The sequence below is a fragment of the Denticeps clupeoides genome, chromosome 3 (genome assembly GCF_900700375.1).
Source record: "Denticeps clupeoides chromosome 3, fDenClu1.1, whole genome shotgun sequence".
Taxonomy (NCBI): Eukaryota; Metazoa; Chordata; class Actinopteri; order Clupeiformes; family Denticipitidae; genus Denticeps; species Denticeps clupeoides.
Window position 1 is genome coordinate 23,790,255 of NC_041709.1, and position 20,015 is coordinate 23,810,269.

Here is a 20,015-nt window from a genome sequence, read left to right on the forward strand (position 1 = left end):
TGGTTATTTTATGTGCTCTAGATGTCACATTTGGAGACAATCTAGAAGTGTTAATTTAGATGTTTGCCTTGAGCGTGGTGCTAGAACAAGGCATGTGATGTCACCGCAAGGAGGAGAAATGTTCTTCATGACATACGTGTAACTCAATGGTGGTAGAACACCAACCACTTATATATGAAAAGCGAAAGTGAAGGGATTGTCATTGTGATACACTGCAGCACACGGTGACACAACACATGGTGACACAAGCAGTGGGCAGTCATGACAGGCGCCTTTCTCAGTGGCACCTTGTGGTTCGGGCAACCTTCCGATTACGGGTCTGTTGACTTACCCGCTAGGCGACCACTACCCAACCTGCCCACTGTCAACCTTGTTTAATATCCTACTAGTATTTATAGATATTTATCAGTTCAAATATAAACCCCAACATGAAATACATGTAAAAAAAAATTATTGTCATGTTCTGAAACCACAGATGTGCATAGAAAAAAATTATTCATTCACCTTTTACATCATATAATATTGAAATTGGTATCTCTCTGTTACTCAGGCTTGCACCATATCTGCACACATCACCTTGTGGGCAACTTCATCTTTTTGTGTTAATCGCAATCAGAATCGCGTTTATTGGCTAAGTTTGTGGGTGAACACATTTGCACAAGCACAATAATATAAACAATGACTATACACAAAAAACACACAGATTACAGATTCAGAATATCTATAACTGTATGATTAATACAGTTATATATTAATCATCCCAAGTATTTTTAGAAAAATGACACTCACTCACTAGTTTATCTTAAATAAGTTGAGTTTCACAAACCAACTCAGTTTCAGACACCATCAGAGGCTTGGACCTTAGACCTCAGACCTCTAAATCTGAACGGATTCATCTTCAAGTCTAAATAAAAATGAACAAATATGAGGAATAGATATTGTGGTCACACACTGAGGAGGACCGCAATAGAACTACAGTGGGTACGGAAAGTATTCAGACCCCCTTAAATGTTTACACTTTGTTATATAGTAGCCATTTCATAACATCATTAAAGTTCATTTAAGTACATAAGCACCTCATATTGACAGAAAAAAACACAGAATTGTTGACATTTTTGCAGATGTATTAACAAAGAAAAACTGAAATATCACATGGTCCTAAGTATTCAGACCCTTTGCTCAGTATTTAGTAGAAGCAGCCTTTTGATGTAATACAGTCATGAGTCTTTTTGGGAAAGATGCAACAAGTTTTTCACATCTGGATTTGGGGATCCTCTGCCATTCCTCCTTGCAGATCCTCTCCAGTTCTGGCAGGTTGGATAGTGAACGTTGGTGGACGGCCATTTTTAGGTCTCTCCAGAGATGCTTAATTGGGTTTGAGCATCTCAGGGCTCTGGCTTGGCCATTCAAGAACAGTCACTGAGTTGTTGTGAAGCCACTCCATCATTATTTTAGGTCTGTGCTTAGGGACATTGTCTTGTTGGAAGGTAAACCTTCCTGAGTCCTGAGCACTCTTGAGAATGTTTTCATCCAAGATACCCCTGTACTTGGCCGCATTCATCTTCCCCTCGATTTCAACCAGTCGTCCTGTCCCTGCAGCTGCAAGACACTCCCACAGCATACCACTACCACCACCATGCTTCACTGTTGAGATTGTAATGAAGTGAATGCCATCGTGTCCCACCACTGCCCCAGACAGGTGATGAGCAGTGCCGGGATTTCTCCACACATACCACTTAGAATTAAGTTAAATATATGAGTGTCACAGCAAAGGGTCTGAATACTTAGGACCATGTGATATTTCAGTTTTTCTTTGTTAATAAATCTGCAAAAATGTCAACAATTCTGGATTTTTATGTCAATATGGGGTGCTGTATGTATATTAAAAAGGAAAAAAATACTTTACTGATTTTTGGCTGCAATATAACAAAGAGTGAAAAATTTAAGGTGGTTTGAATACTTTCGTACCCACTGTACTGTGAGCACCAAATTGGTTTGGCGAATCTACTGTAAACCCTGTTTCTTAAACATATAGCTTTTCTTTTCAGCCATCTTTTAATTATTAGCAAACTCTCAGGATGCTGCTCTACTGTGTCATTCCAGGGGATGACACGGTAGAGCAGCTAAAAGGGGAACTAAATGAAAAAAGTTCTTCAGAAGTTTTCTTTAAAACAATGAATTGATTTTTAGACTATAATATTTTCTAATAATTGTTGGAAATGTTCTCTACATTATACCTTGTGGGATACCTCGTGGGTATGCTGTTCTTGCCAGATTGGAGTTTTGCAAATGAGACTCTTTTTGAAAAGCTTGCTGGATTCTACCCAAGAACTAGAGAAGTATTGATTGATTCCGTTTTTTTTTTTTTCCGAATTTACTGTATTCTATTACACCTCTAGTAACTTCATTGACCTGGTAAATTGTTAAACATGACAAACAGTGCAGGCTCATACCCTTTTCACCACAAATGGTGTAAATGCATTAATTGAGATGAATTGAGCTCCATGCATCATCTGCTCTTCCTGTTGTGTTCGTGGAGTTGAGCAGCTCTAGCACTCGGGCCACGAAGCCACGTCAGGGCCGCCGTCGCTGTCCCATCGCCAGTCTGGTGGGAGAAGCACAAGAATGTCGCCCAAAGGAAGGCACAGCAGCCGGTGAATGCTGTGCGCAGGAATAGTGGCACCAAGGCGAAGTTCAGGAGCTGCAGGGGTTAAAGGGCATTTATGTAGAAGACTACAGAGAGGAAAACTGGTCTGGTCACATAAGCCAAGATCTCGGGATTCCACATATCCCAGCATGCACTGTTAGAACTGCCCACCCGTCAAAGAGAAAAATTTTTACGTGAAACAGCAGATTCTCATCATTTGGCATTATAATAAGTCCCATATTATAAAGTCTTTAAAGTAAAAGTATATTTACCTGCACAAATGGCCAGTACATTAGTCCAGTCTGAAAATATACACACACATTTTTTACACTATTTACACTATTTTGACACTACACAACTAATTACTACACTAATTTGAGTTACATTTACATTTACGGCATTTATCAGACACCCTTATCCAGAGCGACTTACAATCAGTAGTTACAGGGACAGTACCCCTGGAAACACTCAGGGTTAAGTGTCTTGCTCAGGGACACAATGGTAGTGGAGTTTGAACCTGTGACTTCTGGTTCATAGGCGAATGTGTTACACTCTAGGCTACTACGACGCCTTTTGATCATCTTGCAACTGCAGCAAAAACGATTTTTATTCCGACTCAAAATATTTATCCTTAGATTCTATACATATATACAGATTATGGGAAAAACATAAATATTTACCTTGTATGTGTTGAGGAACTTCTCCCTCCAGTCCTGTGTAATGTCATCCTTACCTTCTAAAAAGCTGATTCCTGCAGCGGAATGTGGATAAAACATGTGACCAGTCATGTGACCAATGGTCGTGGCATCAACGAAACCTAAATATGACAGTAAATACAACGCTTCCGGCCTGCAAGTGGAAACTGGTTTTTTTTGGTCTGTTATGTCTCTCAGAGCATCAAGCGCTTCTCGTCTTGAGCCTCCTCTCATCAGCAAACACAAGTCATGCATCAGATATGGACTAGACATGGACGCAGTGATGTACATTTTTCTGGACAAGAGTGACTGCTAAAGGGCGTAAGTGCTACTATGGTTGTCATACTGATAATCATTAATTCACCGGTAACCATGTTTTTCTCATTTCAGCTTGATTTCTAACATCTGAGCTGTTATTACACTATGTGAAATATGAGGTGTGAAATATGAGGTGGCTCCGCCCACAGACACCAGACGTGAAAGGTGAGGGCGGGGCACAGCGTGTTCCTGTTAGACCGTTCTAAGCTTTACATTTTTTACATTTACGGCATTTATCAGACGCCCTTATCTAGAGCGACTTACAATCAGTAGTTACAGGGGACAGTCCCCCTGGAGCAATTTAGGGTTAAGTGTCTTGCTCAGGGACATAATGGTAGTAAGCGGGATTTGAACCTGGGTCTTCTGGTTCATAGGCGAGTGTGTTACCCACTAGGCTACTACCACCCTGTGCATCTTGTGCATCTGTATTTGTATCTATATCTATAGTACAGGTTAAGAAAGCAAAAATAAAAAAAATGTCGCTGACCCGCAGAAGTTTTTTCTCGGATGGCTCATTTCACAATTTCACACGTGAAATATATAAATAAAAACTACTGTCATGAGAGGACTATGAGTAGAAGTTATCATATTTTTATATATTTCTACTACGCATATTATAATCTTATCCTTCATTCTCTTCATATTTCTTCACTCTTGAAGTAACTATTCTGTGACGTTATTCTATGTGTGTACTTGTGACGTCACCTGTGTAGAACACGCTGGTGGCAAGGGGTGCGGCGGCCGCCTGGTCTAGGAGAAGTTTCCTCAGCACCATTCCCACGGACTTCCCGGGGAAGCGCCGCTCCAGGAACCTCATCCAGAAGAAGTTGAAGTTGCCATGGAAACCGAAGGCGACCACGGCCACGTTCCTCGTCTGTTTCCACTCGAAGCGCTCCGCCGTGGACGCGCACTGGTGCACCACGTCGCCGGCGGCGAACAGGCAGCCGTACAGGGTGACGTTGGTGGCCCAGGGGAAGCGCTTGACGTGTCTCCAGAAAGCCCTCCTCATTTCACCTGGTCGCGAAACGTCCCCTTTCCCTCTGCCCTCTAGCCAACAGCGTCCATGTCACGGGTTTACCTTCTCGGAGTCGATCTCAAATTCTGCGTTTCTGAGCGAGCGAAGGCATGACGGCGTTTTGTGGAACCGGAGAAACGCCTGTGCCGCGTGACGTCATCGCACGGGGCGGGACGAACAGGTCCTAGCCCCGCCCACCACAGTGGGCCCGAGAAGTGCTGCCGCTTCTAATGTGGCGATGCGTGCAGAATAATGTTAGAACCTAAAATTAGCAAGAACATTTGTGTTTTGCAAAATCACGATGTAATTGTACGAATATATTTATTTCCCATTTGACACCCTACATGATGGCAGAATGCTGCTTTATCCTCTGTGATGAGAATGAAACCTAAGGGAATTTGAATAAATATTCTATTGTGAAGAACTAGTACCGCGCATTGATAGCATTAGGTAAAGTAGTGAGAACGCGCGCATGGATATGTGATATGACGTGTCTGAGCTCCAGTTCCCTTCACCGGCGTGTCGGGTCTACTTTTCACACAAGGTTGAATGTGCGTACACAGCGACCAACATCCCAATGCGCGATTTATTTAGTTAAATCTGGTTATATTGTGTAATTTGCGACATTCAAAGTCTGGCTAATGGACCGAGGCAAGACGCGGGACAGAATATAGATAAAAAGCTAATTATTATAATAATAAAAATTATTGAAATGGCATACAGAAAATATAGGAAGGTTTTCTTGTTTTTATTTTTTAAGGACACAAGAAATGACTAAGGTCACACTGATGTATATCGATGATGGACAAATGTTCATTTGATTCATGTTTAGTCTTTTACATTCACATGCCTGACACGTTTGTTACATTGGAATGTCCCAAAAGGCTCTTTTGAGAAATTAGCGTGTGCTTCTGTTCCGATCGTCATGTTTGCATATTGGACATTTTCAGTAAAGGGTTTCTAGTGTGTCGGTGTTGCTGGATCTGATCAGTGATCATCTCACTGCTTCTGTGCGCTGTAAACGAAGGTGGAGAACCCAGCAGCGAGCCAGGCAAGCATCAGGATGACTGAGAGCAGCGGGGCGCCGTCTTCTGGGGACTTGGTCGGTCAGGCCTGGTCTTGGGCGGGTTGGAGATTGTTGTCTTGCTGTCCGCCAGAACATCATTCTTTTCCAGCTCCGGTGTATCCAGGGCCAGATCTTCTCTTCTTCAGCATCCCCCTTACATCACATCCCATACAGACTTAAAGATGAACTGATCAGAAGGGCATTGTGACCTCGTACTTGATCTGATTAAGGGCGGGTTCATATCCAGTTCCAATAAATGCAAAGCACAATAATAATTCAGAAATGCTACCAGGCATTAAACAGTCCTGCTGAAGATCGCCCGGCGAGATCCACTGTCCGCGGTGCGGGCAAAGAGGGGAAGAAGGGAGGAGGGCAGGCACTACTGCTGGTCGACGCGTTCCCAATCACCGCGCGGACTCCGATGGAAGACCTGAGGCTCTCCTGCAGGAAAAAGGCTGTCTGCGGTCGGATGGTCCAGGAGGAACTGGATGGTTGACTTGATGTGCTGGACAAAATGTGGCGGCTCGGCCATTGGGGACGTGGACAAATACTGCAAATCCAAAATGGAAAACTGAACTGAAGACACATAAAATACAAAATTATGCAAATTAATAGATTGTAATGGTATAGAAGAGGAACAATTCGGTGTATGAAAAAACCTGTAAAATTGTTTCATCATCCTGGGACAACCAGAAGGCCATGTCCCTGTTGGGTGACCACCTGCACGGGCCAATTTTCACATGCTCCTTGCTAGGGTCATAAACGCTGACCATCTGACAGACACAATGCACAAGGCAGGGCAGACATGAAACAAGCATGGCATCACCATGGGCGAAGTAAAGCTTGCGGCGTACCTGTCCGCCGGTGAAAGTCCGTGCTGAGCGGAGATCCTCAGCAGGCCCATGGACGAGGAACGATGCAGGGAACACCTCACCAGTCTTCACGTTCACTCCTGTCAAAAAGTAAAGGGGGGTGTCTGTACATCTTCAATACCACTGACCAATGGGGGGGTGGGGGGTGGAATCATACCGAGTCCGTACACCACCGGCCTATGAACGCCATCAACGACCACGTCGTTCAGTTCTACAAAGGGAGTGAAGGAGAAACCGTTACACAGTTTGTGAACTGGCTTTTACACACATGCGTGCAACACAAACCGGTCCAGGCACTTCCCAGAGGGACCAATGTCAGGACCAACACCCGACCTTCTTTTTGCTCCACCCAAGCTCAGCCCTCGCCTCCTGCTTCCAGTATCCCCAGTAGGTGAGCATGGGCAACGTGGTTCATGTGAAAACAGCTTAAGATGGAGGGCGTCTGCTGACCTGTGATGCAACACGTCTCCAGATAAATGTCTTCTTGCTGAAGTTGAAAGGCCGCTGCCGCGAAAAACAGATGAAGATAGTGTGAACTGCATTGGGATAGTGAGGACTATGGAGAAATGTCGGGGCTTCATTACTCACCCAGGAGATTAAGGCTGAGTTTGTGAGATGTCCGTGATTCGTCATCAAAACCTCCAACAAGGTGTAGCTCCAGTCTTGCAGCAATAAGGAATAAAGTCAGTAGTAAGGTGAAAAGTAAAGTAAGGTAAACATGAAAGGGAAGTGGATGTCATTGTAAAAAACACTGCAGCACAGCACACGGTGACACAACAAAATGTTGTGGGGGGACAGTGCTTTGCTCAGTGGCACCTCAGGATTCAAACCAGCATCCTTCCGATTATGGGTCCGTAATCGGAACAAAATGTATTCCCTGTGCGGCTCAGAAGGAGTGAATAAAAAGAGTCGCAGGTATTTTTTTTATAGAAAATCTTGGTAGGCACCAACTCAGTCCTATCAGATGTGCTTACGAGGTAGTAGCCACGGGTCAGATCTACACAGTGACATCTACTGGTGACACTCAGCAGTGTTGAACATTTTCCGACTTTTGTTCCATGAAAAATGGATTAGTTCCTCAGCAAGGTCCGGCCTTACTGATCTCTAACAGAACGAAGTGTAGCAACATCCGTAAAACAACTAGAACTGTGGCTTTATACAAACAACTGCAAAATGAAGAAAGAGTTTCCTTTTCTCTCAGGCCATTCAGGCTCTTAACCACACCCACCCAGGAAAAATCCAACTAAGTTTTTTTGTATTAGAATGATTAAAACAACATAATAAATGAACGAAGTAATAAAAGTAGCCATGGCCGCTGCTATAGAACCGCACCTTCTGTGTGATGAGACCGCCTGGGCTACAGCGTGCTGGGTCTGGGTGGCTGTGTGTGTGGTTTCCCTGCAGGGTTCATGTGCAAATCTCTGCAATCTTGGGTACAGCGCGGTCTAGCCGTGAATGAGCGGAACTCACCTGCCATTCTTTGCTGTGCTGCTGAGACTGGTGACCGCTTTAATGATGAGCGGAACCTCGGCCCAGGTGTCCGAGCCATCACAGTGCGCCAAGCAGGCAGCTCCACTCCCTTAACACACAAGCCAACACGTGCACATCAACTGCGCCAATATTGCGCAATATTCCTTATTCTTTTTTTTTTTTTTTTTTTACAGTACCAGTGTGTCGCACCACGACTAAATGACAGGTGGTGGCATCCGCGGAGCCGATGACAGTGACAGAGCCTGGAAGACAGCAGCGTGCATGGCTCAGGTCACTTTTGAAAACGGCTGCAGTGATGAGGATAATGATGATGATGATGATGCTACTCACTGTCGGATGGAGTTGTCGCTGCGAACTCCCGCTGTTGCACGTACAGAAGGCGCGCGGGCTCCACGGTCACCGGCGTTTTAGCCCGAAACGCTCTGGCGCTTTCCTGTCGCGTTTACATTGCAATAAAAACCAAGACAGGCCATTCAACAACCATGTAAATAGCCCGACCGAACAACGATGCGTCTGCGCAGCTACCTGAAGGCGCGGATACTTGGAGAACAATTCCGCCGTGGCGCCCACGCGCGCGACCCGCCCGTTTTCTACCACGAGCGGCATTTCTCACCGAAGTAAATACAGAACAACGGACTTAGGGACACTTTCGGCCACCGAAACGACCCATTGCGCTCAAGTCGCTGGCACTTCCTGCTCGTTGCTCTGACGTCATTGCGATCACGTGACGCCAAGATTGGTGCCAAGTTCATGTTTTGCTGCAGGAAATCATTTCTTTTACAGATTAAAACATATCAATCACAAAAACAAGGAAGGCTTGAGGTTGCGTGTCAGTGAATTCAATTCAGTACCAAAGTGCATCGCCAGCAATTGCATTTTAATGGCCGATTAAGGGCTGTCGAGCTACGCGAATTCACCAACACAGCCTGCGCCCGCTTCTCGGCGCCGCCGCGCAGCGCTACGTCGTTCTCGCAGCCGGACCGCCATTTCGGCGCTGAGCGGAAAACAAGCCAGAAAGAAAGATAACTGCGCGTTAACTGCGCGTCACCTTCCGCGTGGAAAGGAAGAAAGAAAGTCGCCACCCTCGAGCCGCTGGTCTGCGCCGTAGAAAGTTCCGAGCGCGCACTTTCTCCCGGAGTTTCGGTAAATTCGCGCACGTCTGACCGAATATGCGAGGCAGCTCGTCGTACGGCGACAGGGACCGTGGGCGAGACCGGGGGTGAGTCCGTCTATCCCGGTTTTACCACGACCACGTATTAAAATGCAACGTTCTCCTGTTTATTACGCGTCAGCGTCGTTCTGCGCACAAAAAGATAGGTTGCGTTGTTGTTGTTTTTCTCTCTGAAATAACTTGACGTTAAATGTTATACGTTCAATTTTCATCATAATTCTAAAATGTAAACTAAATTACAGTGTCCTGAATTGTTGCTGTTATGTTGCATATTTTTACAGTAAATGACTTTTTAAAAATGGAAATCCTGTTCTTCTTTCTATTTTTCTATATGTCCGTTTTCCTTGGTGTTGTGTGCACAACAAATATATAATTCTCCTGTTAAGAGAGGAAATTTGTGGCTTTCTGTGTAATAAAGGTGTAATAAATATCACTTTGTTTTTATGTATTTGATCTTTTTAGGCCGCGGTTCGGCTCGAATCGGGGTGGTCCGCCGGCCCCGAAGAAGTTCGGTAACCCCGGAGAAAAGTTGAGGAAAAAGAAGTGGGATCTGGACGAGTTGCCCAAGTTCGAGAAGAATTTTTACAGCGAGCACCTCGAAGTCCAGCGGATGAGTCAGGTATATGAATATACGTTCTTCTGAATTTAATTGTATTTTCGAGGGCATTTCCGAAGCGCGTGCATATTGTTACGGCCTGAGCCTCTTTCCCAACCTTAGTTTTAAACATAACAGCGAACTTCAGTCTTAACAGTTGTTATTCATTCTTTGTGGATTGGACAATGAATCGATTTTTAATTGACTGCCAGCCCTCGTATTTACTTTGCAATGCGATGTCCTGCGGTCCATTCTTGTTTGTCTCGACCTGCAGTATGAAGTGGAGGATTTTCGGAGGAAGAAAGAAATAACAATTCGAGGTTCAGGCTGCCCAAAGCCCGTCACCAGCTTCCATCAGGCCCAGTTCCCTCGTGAGTACACACGTCTTAACTTCAGCCTTTTTGTGGTTAGAAGGTAAATGGCATGTGAATGCATTAATGTATATTTTGATAAGACTAATTGTCTAACGTCACTTGAATGCAAAAATCAGTGGCCTGTGTGCCATTCTCCCAATTTAGAGTATGTGATGGACGTGCTGATACAACAGAACTTTAAGGAGCCCACGCCCATCCAGGCGCAGGGATTTCCACTTGCACTGAGTGGGAGAGACATGGTGGGCATTGCTCAAACTGGCTCTGGGAAGACACTGGCGGTAAGACTTGTTAAGCCCAAAGGACTGACAGCCTTATAACGACTTTTCTTATTGGCTGTTAACTTCATTTTTTTATACAGTATCTTCTCCCAGCCATTGTACACATCAACCACCAGCCGTATTTGGAAAGAGGAGATGGACCCATTGTAAATAGACTTTATTTTTTTATATATATAGTTACTGCACTTAATTTTAATTGAATTAGAAGTGCCAATAGTAACTGCTACTTTTGTGCTCAGTGTCTTGTCCTGGCTCCCACGCGTGAGTTGGCCCAGCAGGTGCAGCAGGTGGCATTTGACTATGGCAGGTCATCCCGCATTAAGAGCACCTGCATATATGGAGGTGCACCTAAAGGGCCACAAATAAGAGATCTGGAGCGAGGTGAGTGTAACGTCCTGTTACGTCTGGCCCATCAGGTGTTGCCAGTTCCGTGCCTCATGTGCCTGTAATTAATCTCATTTACTCTCTTACTGAAGCCCCAGCTTTAGCGCCCTCCATTGTCGCTCGTCTCCTGTGTTATGTAGCCCTGAAGCCATAAATCCATGTTAAAATCCACAGCTGATGTGTCTGTGAGTTACTTGTATATTTGAATACACAAGTTAAGCTACTGCCTTAAATGTATTTATTTAAATTTATTCCACATTTGGCTGGTTCATTACACAACCAGCCATAAATCACTATTTTGAGCTTGCATCATGAAATTCATTGAATTAATAGAATGATCATGTTTACTTTAACATTTACGGTATTCATCAGACACCCTTATCCATAGTGACTTACAATCAGTAGTTAAAGGGACAGTCCCCCTGGAGACACTCAGGGTTAAAGAGTCTTGTTCAGTGGTAGTAAGTGGGATTAGAACTTCTGGTTCATACGCGAGTGTGTTACGCACCAGGCTATTACCACCCATGCTGTTCATAATGTCATATTTTTGCTATTAGGTGTTGAAATCTGCATCGCCACTCCTGGCCGTCTCATTGACTTTCTGGAGGTCGGAAAGACCAACCTGCGGCGCTGCACCTACCTGGTGCTGGATGAGGCTGACCGCATGTTGGACATGGGCTTCGAGCCTCAGATCCGCAAGATTGTGGACCAGATCAGAGTACGTTACATTGGGTCACAGTAGAATCCAATAAATAATATCTCATGGAAATTGATATAAAATCCCTAGGTATTAGCATCAACAATTCACTTTCAACTGGAATCTGTACTTAAGGTATAGGTCAGGGGTGTTCAAACTACTGCCTGCGGCAAAACAGCCACAGGGTTGGACAACCCTGGTGTAGGTGAACATTTGAAAGGTGTGTACAATACAGAGACTTACTAAAATAAAATATATGATAGGTCCATGGACTTATCCTTGTGGCACACCATTGGATAAAATTGACGTTATTTAGGTTCACTGTAATTAGGAGCTTTAATGCAAGAAAGGAGTTTCTGGTGTGTTGTCCTGTGGGTTCAGTATGAATTTAGACAATTCTTAGTTGTCATCAGGTCATTTGACTGACAAACAACCTTGTGTCTTAGCCTGACCGGCAGACCTTGATGTGGAGTGCCACATGGCCCAAGGAGGTTCGGCAGCTTGCAGAGGACTTCCTGCGTGAATACAACCAAATCAACGTGGGTGCCCTGGAGCTTAGTGCCAACCACAACATCCTGCAGATTGTTGATGTGTGCATGGAGACAGAGAAGGACAGCAAGTGAGGCAACAGACTACAGTGTTACAGAACATATCCGGTTTTGTCAGTTTTCCATTTAGAGGCTTGTTCTCATTGTTCTTCACAGGCTGCTTCAGCTGATGGAGGAGATCATGGCTGAGAAGGAGAACAAGACCATCATCTTTGTGGAAACTAAGAAGCGCTGTGATGAACTGACAAGGCGAATGAGAAGGGATGGGTGAGTAGGTCTTTGTGTGAGCCAGGAGTGCAACACTTGTATTTTATTGTCTGTCTGTTGTCACAGAGGCTGTTGGATAAGATATTTGTAATGTCCCAAATGGAAGGCATAACCTACATTTACTCCTACAGTAACAAGTCACATTTCTGCTGTTAAATCATATTTGCCTAATAAGGCTAAAATATGAGGCACTCTGAAAAGAGCTGAACCGCTTATCCGAACTCTGAACCCCATCACTGCGAGATATGCGCACACAGCAGTAACAGCCATTTGCGATCATATATGCAATGAGATTTGTGCACATGATCAACTGCATGATTAACCAATAGTATGTATTGATCAAATATGCTGATCCATATGTGCTAATAGCTGATGCTGCTCTGCGTGTTCCTGAAGTCCACGTGTCTCGCAGTGATAGAGTTCCAGGGGACCGAAGCTGTCACTCAAATACCTGCTGGCGAAGCCCCGGCCACATGAGAGAACTGTGTCAGAAGTCCAACTGTATTCTCAGGCAGCGTAAACGTAAAATGCGGCAGAGCGACTGAAAAGCCAGCAGTGAAACTGTAAAAACGAGCAGCGTAACTGAAAGTCTCTGAAAGCGAAAATGAAAACGAGCAAGATGTAAGCAAAAACATATGTTGTCAAAATTCCAGTTTCTTGTTTTACATTTCAACGTCGTATTTTTATTTGATATTAGGAAAGTTTGGTTTACAAAATGTTGGCATAAATCTGATCCCATATTGTTCTGCCGTTTGTGGCATCAAAGTGCGGACTGAACACAGACCATGTAGCAAATCAAAGCGTCCACACTGGAGTACGAGACCTTAACTCTTGTATTTGAAAACATCATGTGACTATGTAGAAAATGTATGGGATTCATTGTGATACATCGTTATCAAGGCATCATAACTGAGTTGCGAGACCAGTGAAGGTTCACACCTCTAGTAGTTAGTTAGGCCAATGAAGTTAAATATTAAGATCTCTCAATATTAACATTAAAAATATTACTGTAATCCAACAGCAGTCACCATGACTTATGAGATAAAATTGATGCCCCCTATCCAATAGAAATAATACATCAACAATGAGATCAGCTTTTGAGGGTAACTACAAGTCATGTCTATCATCACTTTTGCTTAATGCTTAATTATACTGGAGTGTCCGGATCAGCAAAACAATAGAAAAAGTAACTTGAAATTAACATGGTGATGTCAAGTCCTACCGAACTGAACTGGGGGTCTATCACAGAAGGTAAGAAAGTGCCAGCCAGTCAGTCTGCTTAAGGCCACTTTATCACAAGGATTGGCTGCCACTAGGGGTGTTAAAATGAATCTAATATTCAGTGCATCGCAATGCAGACGTGGGCGATTCTGCAGTGATGCTCCGGAATTCAGCCTCGTCCACACGGCCATTCAAAACAAATGCTCTCTAAACCCATACGTGTTTTTACTGTTCTTCTGTGTAGCTACGTTTGATTGCCATTTCACTGGTTTTCGCTTGACTTTTTAAACGCATGTCGCTGTTTAACATTCGTTGGAAATGTTGCATGCGGCATTTATTTGACTGCATCTGATGCTGGTGCTGAATGCCATGTAGACGCTTTGATTTCTCCAAAAAACAGAAAAACAGAAAATGCCTGGTTGAGACGTCTGAACCATCTATTAATGCTCATCTCACTGATGTATTTGTACACAAAATGTGAAATTGAAAAAATGCCTTTGAGCATTGACACGATGCATACTTATGAGCGTGTGATTGGAAATAATGTGTAGAAAAAGCTACATTATGATTTTTGCAAAATCCTGCCAAATATCGTAATCCACCTGAATTTTATCGCGATTGTAAAATCGGCCAGCTCTACGTAATGCGTGCATTTAGCTCGCATGGTGGTTCTGAGGTTGTACAGACCCTTAAAGAAATAATCACCATAAGGGTCAATGTTTAGACATCTAGAGGTGTGTAAAATTACAAAAGTGAATGTGAAATGGTTGGTCTGCAGACTTGACCACTTTTCGAGTTTCACAGTGGGACAAATGTAGTGAGCTGTCAATGAATGTTCTCATGAACCCAAAATGTTTATATAGTCTTGTGAGCTGAGTTAATAATTTAGGATAAAAAAAAAAAAATAAAAAAAACAGCAACCTCCATACAAAACACTATACCAACTTTTCTTTAGTGAAAGCTTGTTGTGTTTGTCCTAAAGGTGGCCAGCCATGTGTATACATGGTGACAAGAGCCAGCCGGAGCGTGACTGGGTTTTGTCAGGTAAATAACTGGACCTGTTTGTTTATTTTACATCTGTTATAGCACCACCAGTTGTCTGTATGTATGTCCTTATACTTTTTCTTGTTCCTTCAGAGTTCCGCAGTGGTAAAGCTCCAGTTCTCATTGCCACAGATGTGGCTTCCCGTGGACTAGGTATGATTTCAGAGCTGAAAATGTAGATTTACAACTGTTTCCTCAATCCCTCTTTCTCTCTCTCACGCATATAAACACAGACCATATTATTGGTCTTTTTGTCCATATTTGAAAGCATTGCTTTTTAATAATTTGCTAGAGTTTCTTCACAATAGTGAAATGTGCGCCATAAATCAAAGTGATTTATCAAAGCTAGTGTGTTATGCAGTCATGATAAATCCATTTCCATTACCACAGGGGACTTTTATTTTGCAACATTGCTCTAATTTTTTTTTCTAAATCTAGTGTTTGATGCATGCATGTTAGAGTCTTAATGAAAATGTGCATAATACATGCATCTCAGGGAATCTGATCCCAAGTGATGGAACCAGGGAAATCTTTCTGATGTTTAATACATTGCTCTCTGCCTGCTTATTTTTCTCTAAAACCATGGTCAGCTTAGATACTGTTGTCCTTGTTGGACAGCCTGACATTTAGCTTGAGAGAAAATGTTCCAACCCAACAGATAAACGTCATATCATGATGTATCGCATACATCATAAGGGTATGTTTCCTAAAACGAGGACTCCTTCACTCTTTTCTCATTTTTTACATGAATGTGTCTTGGTCCAGCCCAAAGGATCATCTCATGTCCTCTCTATGAGCAGATGAGGAGGTGAAGACGGGTAAACTAGGTCCTGGACTTTTGCTCTTTGCCAGCAGAAATGACAGACATGTTCCTTTGCGTAAAGGTCACTCGAAATATTGTTATGCCTGGTGTGAAGGGACAGGCTTACATTTGTGACTGGATCACCCAAGGCGGGTGTTAATGCGGTGTGAGTACACTCTTAAGAAGTCCAGTTAGATTTGTGAGGGTAGAGACTTTTCTACCATATATCCTTGTTTGCAGTTTTTCCCCAAAGGGGACCTGAGTGCTCATGGACTACGGAACTGGTACGACTTGGCTCTTGCTTATTTTGGGTCTCCAGACATAACAAAGAACGTGGTTGACCCTTAATGTGCGCAGTTCATTGGTTGGAGGCAGTGCTAAGTAAGATTAGGAGTTCTGTGTAAGTGAGAAGGCATCACTTGCATGAACTGAAGCACTGCCATCAAACATCATAATCATGCGGTGGCACTAACTACCAGTGGAAGCCTAGACAGGGCTAGACAAATTGCAAGATGCGTTCCGTGGTCCATGTGTAGGCATTTGATGTTCTTCCCATTTCCTATATTCTTTCAGCCCAACAACCTCCTGTTGGAATCCTGGGAGGGAGGGAGTCACTTCGTTCTCATTCCAAGTAACAATTTCATGACCTTGTCAGCAGTTGCTGGACTGCAAGGCTACACAGATCCTGCAGTTGTATTGGTTTCCTACTGATACTGGCATCGTATTATTTTTTTGTGGTCTTCAAGTCTCGACTACCCTCAAAGCCCTACTGTCTGTTTCTTGTTACTGCCAACAAAATGTCACACATCCAGTGGGGCTCTTTCAGGGCCCATTGTCAGTCCTGGTAAAGATCTGGGGCTGGAGGGCTAGGTACCCCCCACCTTCAACAGGCTCACATGTGCGATGTCTCCTTTTAGTTCTGTAGAGCACTCATCAGTCAGAATAGTTGTGTTTATCCCAAGGAGGATGCTCGACCATGTGTTTACAGGTCATGAACTTGTTGGATTTGCAGAGTTGCGCCTTACTGTATCATTGTTCTCTCTCCCCTTAGGCCTTTTGAACCTCCAAAATGGCAGCCTGAGCAGACGGCACTGTTTTGGTGCCAAGGCTGCCCTCCCTCTGCAACCCAACCTTTTAGTGATAGGGTAGCTGGTAGGGTAAGTGTTCAGAGTTGCTCCTAGAGCAGGCGTATCCCACCCTGTTTCCCTGAGGGATTATCACATCATCTTCTGTAGGGGCCAGCAGCTCGAGAGTCGCAAATTGCAGAGGTTTCTTATCGTAAAACAAAAAAAGACTACGGACGTGGTACATGAAGACTCCAGTGAAGCGCCCATAAAAGCTGTAGCATATTTTGATTAGAGTGCTGAATCCGGTCCGTTATGGATTGTGGAGGTCCTGCAACCCGGCGGGAGACTGAGAACCGGTGGGGAGCTGGTTCTACTCACGCCCGTAGTTGCTGGTGTTTTGCCAAGGGTGAAGGGGGAGGTTCTTGGTGGCAGATGAGACCTTCCTCCCTCCCTCCTCCATCTTTGGCCCCTCCACATGACCACAGCACTGGAGAGGGGGGGTGACTACCCGTGTAAAAGCACCTTAACTTAGGGTAAGTACCTCACCACCCCCTTTCCTACCACACCTCTCTCCATATCTTCAGATCTTGTAGGTCAGCTTGGGACATAGGACCATTCACATTTTGAGTTCTGAACAGATGTAATGCTTGCCAGTGAAATAAAGGAGACATATTTTTTCCCCAGATCCCAGAGTTTTCAGAGCCCCACGTCCTCTGTAATGAGAAACAGACTAATCTGTGGCTTCTTGGTTTTTCTTTCTAGTGATTGGTAATTATTAGGAATGGTATTGCTGAATTACCAAATATATTCGTACAATGGACATCTAGATATTCCTAAATGGTTATTGGAATTGCTGTTGCACATTTGAAGTACAGTGTATATTTAGAATTGATGCATAAACTTTGACAACCTTAATTATTGATTATCTTCTATTACTGATTGGCCTGGGTGATTAAATTGTTGACTTTCATTCCTGATGTAAATGGATCGACTAGTTCAACCTGGTATTATTATAATATTGCATGCGTGTCCAGCCATCACTACTGTCTTTAACTAAACACTTCCTTTCAAGTTTCATTTAGACATGAATGTAAATGGCATGTTGTACACAATGGTAGAAAGAAGACATTTACTCATTCACTAGTAGCTACCTCTGTGTAACTCCTTCACATGGTTTTTATTTCTTATCCTTGAATGCTGAGGTAAGTGTTTCATGCAGGTGCCCTCAGACTACATATAACTTCAATTCAAGCATTTTTAGTGGCTAACTTGCATAACTGGTAAATTAATAAAATCAATGTATTGGCAAAGGACACAACAGGTCAATCTCATTTTCACATGAATGCATTTGTCTCCTCAAGATGTGGAGGACGTCAAGTTTGTCATCAACTACGACTACCCCAACTCCTCTGAGGACTATGTGCACCGCATCGGCCGCACGGCCCGCAGCACCAACAAGGGCACAGCCTACACCTTCTTCACCCCAGGCAACCTGAGGCAGGCGCGGGACTTGGTGCGGGTGCTGGAGGAGGCCCGACAGGCCATCAACCCAAAGCTGTTGCAGCTGGTGGACTCTGGCCGTGGAGGAGGAGGAGGTGAGATTGGTCATTTGAATGGATGCTAAAGGGGCATCTACAATAGTGGAATAGTCACTAGTGGACTTTTCAGGCTCTGATTGCCAAGCAAACTCACAGCAGCATCCACAGAAACTTTTTGGGTAATGACTGGAAGAACAGGATTCCGGATAAAAGCAGGACATTATGGAAATGATTGGAACAAAAGGTATGGGTACTCAGAGTTCTATTTCATTATGAAACCAGACAGAGTTAATTCACTTTAAATAGTTTATTTGTATGAAACTTTTTTTAAAAGTGATTATTTCCAAATGCATAGAGGATTTATTTATTGCATATTTTTTAAATCTACTGCATAAATTTATTAAAAGTTACCAATAAATCCTTCATATAAAGTCATATTTGTTCTACAAAACCTACTGGTAACAGTATTTCCCCAACACGACAACAATACTGTCACCTTTTAATGTTAATCAGTAATGGCACGCCACCAAATCACCCATGTCTTTTCATCATGAATTTTGAGAAACATTCCACAAAATCTGTTTTAATAGCAAAAATGAATAAACTTTTTACAAAGTACATTGGCACAACACCCCTGATGCGAGATTGATTGAGCCCTCATTTCTTCTTGCTTCTTCCATTCAGGTGGTAGGATGCGTTACCGTGGCAGTGGCTCCAGCTCTAACAACCCCAACCTGATGTATCAGGATGAGTGCGATCGGCGAATGCGCTCAGTCGGCCGAGACAGCCGCACTGGCGGCAGTGGTCGCGACTCTGAGCGGTCTTCCTCCTCGTCCTCCTCCTACCGAGACCGCAGCAGGGATGGGCGGAGCAACTACAGCTCTGGGGGGTTGTACAGTAACGGTGGTGAGCAGTATCAGAGCTATGGCTCCAGGGTCGGAAGCTCACAGGTGGGAGGCGGGGTCAGCGGTGGCGTTCAGGAGTCCGCTGCCCCCCCCCAGGGACCCTTCAGTCAGCCACCTCCACCGTTGCCCCCCCAGACAGTCTCAGGCCTGCAGCCACTAATGGCGCAGCAGTTCCCACAGCCCATGATGGGCTTCATGAATCCGGGCCCGTACCCGTTCGCTTCTCCACCCCCACCTCCCCCCAGTAGAAAGTAGGATGGTGCGTCCCTTTTCGGTGTGTTCCATCTTATGCTTCTTCTCAGCTGAAGCTAAATTGATTGCTTGTAGCTTTCTAACGTAGACAACAAAACTAATAGAAGTCAATCTTGTTAAGGTGTTATGAAAAGATTTTTTTTTTTAAATACAACATTTTGTTTCCAATGAATGCTAGCGTTACATGTAGCTCTATTAGCATTTTTCCTACAATCTTTATGAATATAAATTGAAATACCGCATTTGTATTATGTGGGTTTGTTGAATTATGAGACTTTGGCTTTTTTTGTATTGTGCCTTTTATTTTACACGGTAAATAAAAATGTTAAAAACCATTAGTCTTGTTTTTTGAGAACCCAAGCTGTGTCTGTCTAAATAATAAAATATGTGGTAGACTTTTTTGGGTATGAAACTTGAATCTATAAATCTTACAATTTCATGAAAAGTTTTTCAAATAATTCAAATTGAGGTTATGAGTTTGTGACTAGGGTCTTTGATGATTTTCTCCGCTCTCAGGCACTGAGGTGCACTATTGGTGTAGATGTCCTGTAGAGAGGGAAGCTCACCTCCACTCATCTTCTCAGAGCACCACACTACTCTCTGTAGAGCTTTGCGTTTGTTGGCGGTGCTGTTTCCAGACCAGGCCGTGATGCATCCAGTGAAGGCGTTCACACAGGTCTTAAGGAAGCAAGTGAATTGAAAGTGAAGTGATTGAAGATTGACAGATTAGCATGGGCCCTTGGAAGCGGCCCCATAATCTGAAGGTTG

The 20,015-nt window shown here is 43.8% G+C and overlaps 3 protein-coding genes across 4 annotated transcripts; 1 reads left to right on the forward strand and 2 right to left on the reverse strand.

Moving 5' to 3' along the window:
- Window positions 1-2,309: 2,309 nt before the first annotated feature.
- Window positions 2,310-4,842, reverse strand: LOC114786489 (mpv17-like protein). Its single transcript, XM_028973644.1, has 4 exons — window positions 4,366-4,842; window positions 3,328-3,398; window positions 2,920-2,949; window positions 2,310-2,701 (listed from the first exon to the last, which is right to left on the reverse strand). The coding sequence occupies exons 1-4, from the start codon at window positions 4,667-4,669 to the stop codon at window positions 2,510-2,512; spliced, it is 597 nt and encodes a 198-aa protein (XP_028829477.1). The 5' UTR covers window positions 4,670-4,842; the 3' UTR covers window positions 2,310-2,509.
- A 626-nt stretch (window positions 4,843-5,468) lies between these two features.
- On the reverse strand, window positions 5,469-9,296 carry ntan1 (N-terminal asparagine amidase). Of its 2 annotated transcripts, none has more exons than XM_028971625.1 (10): window positions 8,630-9,296; window positions 8,435-8,537; window positions 8,281-8,346; window positions 8,084-8,192; window positions 7,202-7,275; window positions 7,064-7,117; window positions 6,771-6,824; window positions 6,596-6,693; window positions 6,401-6,514; window positions 5,469-6,317 (listed from the first exon to the last, which is right to left on the reverse strand). In XM_028971625.1, exons 1-10 carry the CDS (start codon window positions 8,708-8,710, stop codon window positions 6,027-6,029), a joined length of 1,044 nt encoding a protein of 347 aa, XP_028827458.1. In that variant the 5' UTR covers window positions 8,711-9,296; the 3' UTR covers window positions 5,469-6,026. The 2 variants fall into 2 exon arrangements, with proteins under 2 accessions (XP_028827458.1, XP_028827459.1); XM_028971626.1 differs by having other exon boundaries at window positions 5,469-6,291; window positions 8,630-9,289.
- Window positions 9,039-19,580, forward strand: ddx17 (DEAD-box helicase 17). Its single transcript, XM_028971624.1, has 13 exons — window positions 9,039-9,323; window positions 9,738-9,894; window positions 10,145-10,241; window positions 10,389-10,522; window positions 10,603-10,668; window positions 10,762-10,903; window positions 11,464-11,624; window positions 12,050-12,222; window positions 12,308-12,418; window positions 14,622-14,683; window positions 14,777-14,836; window positions 17,914-18,147; window positions 18,775-19,580. Exons 1-13 carry the CDS (start codon window positions 9,274-9,276, stop codon window positions 19,248-19,250), a joined length of 1,923 nt encoding a protein of 640 aa, XP_028827457.1. The 5' UTR covers window positions 9,039-9,273; the 3' UTR covers window positions 19,251-19,580.
- The last annotated feature ends 435 nt before the right edge of the window (window positions 19,581-20,015 follow it).

Coding starts and splice junctions, on each gene's coding strand:
- LOC114786489 (XM_028973644.1), bottom strand. CDS start 4,669: ATGAGGAGGGCTTTCTGGAGACACGTCAAGCGCTTCCCCTGGGCCACC. Junction 2,950..3,327: donor AGTTCCTCAACACATACAAG/GTAAATATTTAT, acceptor GTATATTTTCAG/ACTGGACTAATGTACTGGCC. Junction 2,702..2,919: donor TGTACTGGCCATTTGTGCAG/GTAAATATACTT, acceptor TAACCCCTGCAG/CTCCTGAACTTCGCCTTGGT.
- ntan1 (XM_028971625.1), bottom strand. CDS start 8,710: ATGCCGCTCGTGGTAGAAAACGGGCGGGTCGCGCGCGTGGGCGCCACG. Junction 8,538..8,629: donor CCAAGTATCCGCGCCTTCAG/GTAGCTGCGCAG, acceptor TAAACGCGACAG/GAAAGCGCCAGAGCGTTTCG. Junction 8,193..8,280: donor AGTCGTGGTGCGACACACTG/GTACTGTAAAAA, acceptor TTGTGTGTTAAG/GGAGTGGAGCTGCCTGCTTG.
- ddx17 (XM_028971624.1), top strand. CDS start 9,274: ATGCGAGGCAGCTCGTCGTACGGCGACAGGGACCGTGGGCGAGACCGG. Junction 10,523..10,602: donor GCTCTGGGAAGACACTGGCG/GTAAGACTTGTT, acceptor TTTTTTATACAG/TATCTTCTCCCAGCCATTGT. Junction 11,625..12,049: donor AGATTGTGGACCAGATCAGA/GTACGTTACATT, acceptor CTTGTGTCTTAG/CCTGACCGGCAGACCTTGAT.